Source organism: Cryptomeria japonica, chromosome 1 (assembly GCF_030272615.1).
Source record: "Cryptomeria japonica chromosome 1, Sugi_1.0, whole genome shotgun sequence".
Taxonomy (NCBI): domain Eukaryota; kingdom Viridiplantae; phylum Streptophyta; class Pinopsida; order Cupressales; family Cupressaceae; genus Cryptomeria; species Cryptomeria japonica.
In genome coordinates, this window is record NC_081405.1 from 250,335,897 (window position 1) to 250,343,312 (window position 7,416).

General features: G+C 34.6%; 1 protein-coding gene across 1 annotated transcript; it reads right to left on the reverse strand.

Annotated features, from left to right (window-relative positions):
- Positions 1–1,207: 1,207 nt before the first annotated feature.
- LOC131053681 (methyl jasmonate esterase 1-like) lies at positions 1,208–2,800 on the reverse strand. Its single transcript, XM_057988284.2, has 4 exons — positions 2,566–2,800; positions 2,011–2,151; positions 1,787–1,918; positions 1,208–1,658 (listed from the first exon to the last, which is right to left on the reverse strand). Exons 1-4 carry the CDS (start codon positions 2,761–2,763, stop codon positions 1,389–1,391), a joined length of 741 nt encoding a protein of 246 aa, XP_057844267.2. The 5' UTR covers positions 2,764–2,800; the 3' UTR covers positions 1,208–1,388.
- Between the last annotated feature and the right edge of the window lie 4,616 nt (positions 2,801–7,416).

Below are 7,416 nucleotides of genomic sequence, written 5' to 3' on the forward strand. Positions count from 1 at the left end.
CAATGATAGAGTCAAGGATTGGTCTGCCTGGAACAAATCCACTCTGTTGGGGTGAAATGATCAGAGGAAGAATCCTTAACAGCCTGCTAGTAACCACTTTAGAAATTAGTTTATAAAAAGAGTTTCATAAGCTTATAAGTCTGAACTTATCCATAGAATCAGCTCTGGGGCATTTAGGAATCAGAACCAGGAAGGTAGCATTAAGTTCCTTTAAGATCATTCTAGCCCCAAAGAACTCCTACACACCTTTAACAACATCATCTTTGAGGATGTCCCATAAGGTTTGGAAGAAGAATAACGGAAAACCATCCGGGCCCGAGGCTTTGTTCCCATCAAAAGAAAAGACTTAATTTTTAGCTTCCTCATCAGAAGGGATGGCTATCAAGAAATGTAATGATCCTCACTAATAGTTGGAGGGATATTGTCAAGGATGGCATTTTGAGATTCACTGTTCAGACCAAAGTCCGCCGAATGAAGAGAAGTAAAGAAGTTCTTGGCCCCCTTCCCAATCTCATCATTCTTCCTCATATCAGTTCCCCCGATTTTAAGTTCCTTTGAAGATTACATTATTTTGGTTAGGAAAATATATTATTATTAGGAGTTGTTCAATTAAATTGTATAACTTAGGATTCAAATGCAAGTACTCAAGAAAAATCAACTTGAATTTTCTCTCATTACCCTCATTTTCAATTTATGTTTTTTTTCTTAAACTAATAAGGAAACAAATAATATAGCTAGTTATATTACATTTATATTTTCAAGTTAAATTAGCTAAATTAAATTTGAATTACTAATAAATTAGAAATTTAAAATCAATTTTAATTTGATATTTTTTGTTGTTATAGAAAGCAATCTAGAAATCTTTAAAATTTGACTAGAAATCTTAATGACAACAATTATATTTCAAGAGATAACAATATATTCTAGCCATGTTGGTGTGTTAAAAGATGCACAAACAAGATGATCCAAATAGAAAGATAAAAAGACTGAGTCAATCAAATTTGAATTTTAAATTTTCAATTTCGAAAAAACAAAATTATTCCTATGAGATCACCTCCATATCCATAAACTCTTTCAAAACTAAATAATAATTAAATAATTAAATACATAAATAAATAAAATAAAGTCAATCTGATACAATATTAAAATCTTTTTAATATATAATTATAGTAAAATATACACAATAGAAAATAAAAATGACCTAGATATGCAAATTTCACCTTTGCAGTATTAAGAACCATTACAATCTCTTAACTATTTTAAACAAGAGGAATTTAGCCTAGGGACTTGAAGATAACCATTACAAAGTTGTATCTGACAAGTATATTCGAAGATTTCTAGATATTACAAACTATACTAAAATCCATCTGTAGCTGATTGCTTCACTTTCACACGCTCGTATTAGCAATTTTCATGAGCACCTCAGCCAGTTGAAGAGGCTTAGAGAAGAATACGGTGTGATCAGATCCTTCAATTTCGTATACCATTTGTGGAGGATTCTCTGCAATCATCTTTCTCTGGAACGCCTCCACAATAACCTTATCCTCCTTCGACACAACAAATATTCTCCTAACACTTCCATAGTTTTTAGCTGTATACAAAAGAGGTTCTTGCCATATTGGACATTTCTTTTCCAGCGATTCACACAACGTCAGATCCTGCATTTAGTGCCATATTAATCTACCCATCAATTGAAATTTCATAATAGCAGAATAATTCACAGCCAATTAATCAATTATATTTTTGTAATTTGCAACGAAACTGTCTCTGTTCTCAAGTGATTTACCCAAGAAGGACTGTTCTGTGATAAAAATTCTCGCGCAAACTGGGTGCCAAACTTGAAGGATGTTGCTGGATTCTCTTTCCCATTTGCATAGTAAAATGTGGAGTCTCCTAAGCCTCCGATTATGGATACGATCTGTTCAATATATACTTTCAGAGAAATGGCATTGTAATTTAAAGATTGTTGGCAGTGCAGGAATTAGTAGAAAGAAAAAGAATTCCTTAAACCTCATTCAACAACTTAGGGAGAGTCGTTCCACTGAGGGGCATGACGGCAGTAACAAAGACAGCTGCAGCAATTTTATGTGGAAAACGCTCCATGGTAAAACTCAAATTGAATCCACCAGCGCTGTGGCCAACCAATATAACCTTAACAGACATACAGCTACAAATTAGTTGGCATCTTTGTATCAATGACAAATGGACACTTCTGAATTTAAATAGTGCATTTTAAGTTTTGATTTGTTCAGATGGTTCATCTAAAATCAGATTGTTTTTCCAACAGAACTTATCTATTAGCATAATTTAACACAAATCATTTTAACAAATAAAAACTTAGATCAAACTATTCTTCAAATTTGTTTAGGTTGTTCTGCTTAAATCAGATTTGTTTATCCAATAGAACTCATCTATTACTATGGTTTAAAATGAACCACCTAAACAAACCAAAACATCACTTAAACTTTTCAAAAAAATTATTTAGATGATTGAACTAAAATCAGATCCATTATGAAACACCTAAATAAACCAAAACTTCAATTAAACTTTTCACTAAATTCATACCTTCCCTTCAGAAGGAAGAGCTGTAAAGAAGTCTGTGAGTGGCTGATTGTACTCTTGTAACGAAGAAATTGTGTCGGCATTTGTAGGATCTATACCTCCACTGGCCATGTCAATGGAAGATACAGTGTGTCCCGCTTTGAGAAGAAGATCTGCAACTTGATACCAACACCAGCCCCCAAAGGTTGCTCCATGCACCATCACAAAGTGACACCCCTTTGCCTTAACTATATTTGTCTCCATGCTGTAGCTCTTCAAGTTCAAGAAATGAAAGGTAGATGGCAATATTTAAAGGCTGCAGCTTACCCATGTACACTGCATTACGTACGAGTGTCATTTAACTTGTAAACTTGATCTGAGCGATTGCCTAAGATCTCTTAGAGGCCAACAAATTTGTACACTGTGGTTAACACTTTTATTGAAACATTGACTTCACAATTTTTTTGATTGACAAGAATATTTTGTTGGAATGTGAAGTTCAAATTGGATTCTCATTTTGTAGTGGTTGATTCATCTTGGATTTCCATCTTGCAATGGTTGATTCGTCATGGATTCTCATCTAGTAGTGGTTGAGTCATCAACTCAGTTGTTTTAGGCTGTTTGAATGATCAAGGCTTCCGAGAATGATCCAGAACAAGCCAATTTACATTTTAGTAAATCGCATTTTCGGAGGTCTTTGGAGCGGAATTCAGGATCGAAAGTTTTGCCAGTCCCTTAACTCGATAAGCCAAAGGTCATCGTGTTAAGGGACTGAAATTAGTTCTCTTTGAGACCTTTCCAATGGTGTAAGCCTTTTCGAATTTCGAGATGTGAGCTGGAAGTTATGGCCCCACCAAGTTGGGGTACCTAAATTCCTAGTTTTTTGAAAATTTGTTTGTTATTTTATTTTTGCTTACACTCTTCATTTCCGAATCTATTGGATTCTAGAGACTAATGGAATTCCATGTGATGTTTAAAACTCAGTTCTGGATAATGTTATGCGACTTTTGATGCAGACAACTCTGGCTTTCTGAGTTCTGGCAATTGTCTATTTTGTTGAACAATACTTGCAGGTTTACGCTTACCTAGTATTGCAATGAATTCATCATCGAAATCAGATCATCGAAGTTATGTTTTGATGTACAGTTTTTGAAGATTGTTGTAATTCTGTAATTCTTGAGAATCAATACAAAATATAATTTGCCCATGGCTTTTTATTGTTATATTTTTATCAAGTTTTTCCACGCAAATCTGTATGTTATGTGCTATTTTTCTTCTCTACAATTTTCTACACTTGTTATTTTTCTCACATATTTCATTCTACATTACAAAAAAAAGTAAAAATAAATTTGAGGTTCAAAAAAAAGTTAAAACAACTCTATCTTTGTCTTGTAGGTTCAATAATGTCAACTCAAAATTAATGCTACTAATAATAAGCCTCCAAGGTGAACTAAAAATTTGTAATATCTCTACAGAAATTTCAGCATCTAAGCAACCCAAAAAATTTGCATAGATCGATGTGAGTCTTCATCAAGTACTCATTTTCATCGTGAGAATCATCTCCAATCTAGTTGGGCCCTTCTGATTATGATTGGGGTTTTACTTTAGCTACTCTTGTCTAGCATATTATTCGCATATTCCATTAAAGTCAATGTGTATAGGTTAGGAAACTCTCAAAAACCTAAGATTCTGTTAGCTCTTGAAATTGGTGATAAAGATTCTGCTTTCAAAAATTTGAGTCTTGCTAAAACTCTCTCAAGGGAATTAGCAAAAAAGTTAATTGGCTATTTAAACAAGCAAAATTTAGTAACACCAACGATGGACAATTTAGCCATTTGAAAATTTTCACAACATTTGCTACAACATTTTCTTTCCCATACAACTCTTGATATACGTAGCAGATATACAGGAAATAGTTCGAGCAACAATTTTTTTTGTGAGACATTGTCAAATTTACCGTCTGATGAGCAATTGCACCGTGCACGTTTCTAAAAAGTACTTAAGATATGGATTGAAGAGTTGGATTTTAAATTATCATCAAATAAGAATTTTATTTGAATATCTAAGCAACCAATAATTCTGTTAACTGTTTCTAAGTATAATGATTTCTTTTGTCTCTAAGTCGTGATCATCCTCATTTGAATCTGCAATTCTAGAGGAGTTAGCCGCGCCAAATGCAGCTAGGGTTTGTGGGGCGACAGCTCTCGTGGGCATTGCAAGTTCTCAATTGTTGTTTCATGATCTGAAATGTGTTGGAAGCCTTAAAATATATTTGTTGATTTATCTGATTTAAAAGTTGAACCAGATGGATTTGTTGATTTATAGATGTTATGGTTGCAGAGGCCCTGGTAAGACAACAATGCAACATAGGGAAAGTTAAACAAGACACGTGAACCGTTTGATAATTGAGAACTTTATTTTCTTGAGAAATAGTTTCAAAGGATGAGTAAATTTGTTGCTATTCGTTAATATCGTCAACCACTAATTTAGGGTACCTTAAATTACTTCATTGTATTTTTGATACATGGCCATTGTTCTATGTTTGAAATTTATATAAGCACCAACCTCCATTGTTACGGAATTAGCTTATGATACTCAAGAAACAAAATATACCCACTTCACTCTCCAGTAGAGTCTTGCTAAAAATATATTGGGAAATAGATTTTTCATTGTGATGGTTTGCTACATTTAGCTTGACATTTAGCTTGATTTTCTCAATAGATATTAGAAAAAATTTATAACTATTGGATAAACTTTTATTAGATTGTTGATTTTTTTCTATTCTTCTCTTATATGATTGGGAGATTTTGCATTTTTCTATAAGATTTTATTTAGAAAGTTCAAAAGGAATACAAGAATGAAAAAGAGTGAAAGATAAAGATAAAAGAGAAACTGTTCTTTTAAAAGAATTGGGTTCAGACTTATCAGATTTGGTGGAAAAGAATGGAGGAAAAGGGATTCTCATACAATTAAAAAATGAAACTTGAAATAAATAATCTTAAAGGAGTAGGAACACATCTACCATATTTTTGGCGGTGGCACTCCCACTAGGCACCCAAACAAACCACTATGCTGAGGCTAAAGCTTCTTACATTGAGTTACACATGGCTATCAAAGAAAGGTTCAAAAAAGTCTAGCTTGAGAGTGATTCTCTAAATCTCATCACGTGTGTGAGTAAACAAACCGAGCCTAGCTAGAACATCAAGCATTTAATTCAAGAGTGTCACATCATGATTACAAAATTGGATGATTTCAAAATCTTCCACGTTTATCGAGAAGGTAACATGCCAGCAGACCACCTAGCGAACATTGGTGTGAATTATGTGGACATACGGTGGTGGATGGGAAAGGAAACTTTCCCCATACAATTGTGTGAACTTACGAGAAAGGACATCAAATACATTGGCCATTCTTATCGCATTAATGATGATAGACTGCCAAATGAATAATGATCTTTCATGGGATTTGAGTTTAAAATTCAAAACTAGGGTTTCTAGAGCCTTCTTTTGTATTTGGTTTTTCATTGCCTAGTTTGGGTTTGGTACCATCATCTATTGTTGTAGAGGAAAATTGCTTATGGGAGGTGGCAAAAATAAAATGGAGTCTACTTCCTATGAGAAATAGGAAAAGAACAAAGAACTATGGATGGAGATTACTGATGGAGGCCTTGTGTTGTATCTCGAGAGGCTTCATGGTAATGACCCAAAAGTGATAGAGGATTTTGTGAATGGTTGGGAGAAAGTCATACTCACAACTTTTGGAGTGGAGTTTAGAATTGATGAAACTTTCATTCTAGAGATAACTGGATCGCAAATGGAAGGAAAGAAGTTTTGCAGAGAGAGGAAGGTGGCGGAAGAAGCTATTGCGGCTTTCTTTGACAAGGAAAGTGAGAGAAAAAGAGTGCAAAAGATTAAGGATGGCAGATATAACAAGAAGGACCTGAAATCACTTTGGGTAGAGATGGTTGAAGTGATTATGAGGTACATCACTCTTGATTGTCGTTATGCTAGTATTTTCTCTTAGCACTTTATGATATTAAACAGTTTTAGGCATAACGAAAGAATTTCTCTACCTTTCTATCTATTATCTTCTCTTGAAAATAGCCTAGCAAATCACTCCAAAAATATTGATAACCCTGTTTTGCATGAGGGGTTAATCATGCTTATCATGAAATATGCTAAGGATCATGGGGTTAAACCCTCTTTGATAGTCAAATCCCACAATTCTCCAACTAACACTGATGTACATTATGTGTCCGATACGGAGATGGATGAAGAAGAGTTTGGTAGGGCTATGGATTAGGGGGACCTCAATGTTTCAGATGATTCAGAATACTATCCTTCTCAGGAGGAGGGCCCCCAACAAAGTATTACACCTGGCACTAGTAACAGCAGAAGAAACAAACATCCCAGATGGATTGTCAGTGCGTATAAAACCCCTAACCCCAATTTACAGGGTTTTTGGCTTTCTTTGGATCAATAAGGAGATTAATATGTTGAAGAATGGAATTAAAGGCATCATTGATACTTTTACTGAGATGCGCATGCCAATAAAAATGGATAAACTTCACCGAATGACACAGAAACTTACAGAAGATGTGAAGATCATGAAAACGAATCATGAAGCAAGGATTAGTTAGTTGGAAATATGCTTGGAAGAGGTTAAGGGTAATCTGAAGAATCTGGTTGATATTAGCAGGGAAGCCATGAATAACAGTGCTCGAGGTCTTAAAAAGGTCAATACGATGATGGCGGATCAAAGAGCTCAGTCCACCACTAGTGTCCCACCCTCTAACACCAAACAAAAGAAGAAAATCTAGGAGCCGAACTTGCAAGGTATGGGACTTCAGACCACTATTGGCCCCTATACACAGAC

Bases quoted from the DNA above. Each gene is read 5' to 3' on its own strand.
- LOC131053681 (XM_057988284.2), bottom strand. From the start codon at position 2,763: ATGGTGCATGGAGCAACCTTTGGGGGCTGGTGTTGGTATCAAGTTGCA. The intron at 2,152-2,565 runs GTATGAATTTAG...ATGTCTGTTAAG, and splicing joins CTCTTCCTTCTGAAGGGAAG to GTTATATTGGTTGGCCACAG. The intron at 1,659-1,786 runs GTAAATCACTTG...CACTAAATGCAG, and splicing joins CACAGAACAGTCCTTCTTGG to GATCTGACGTTGTGTGAATC.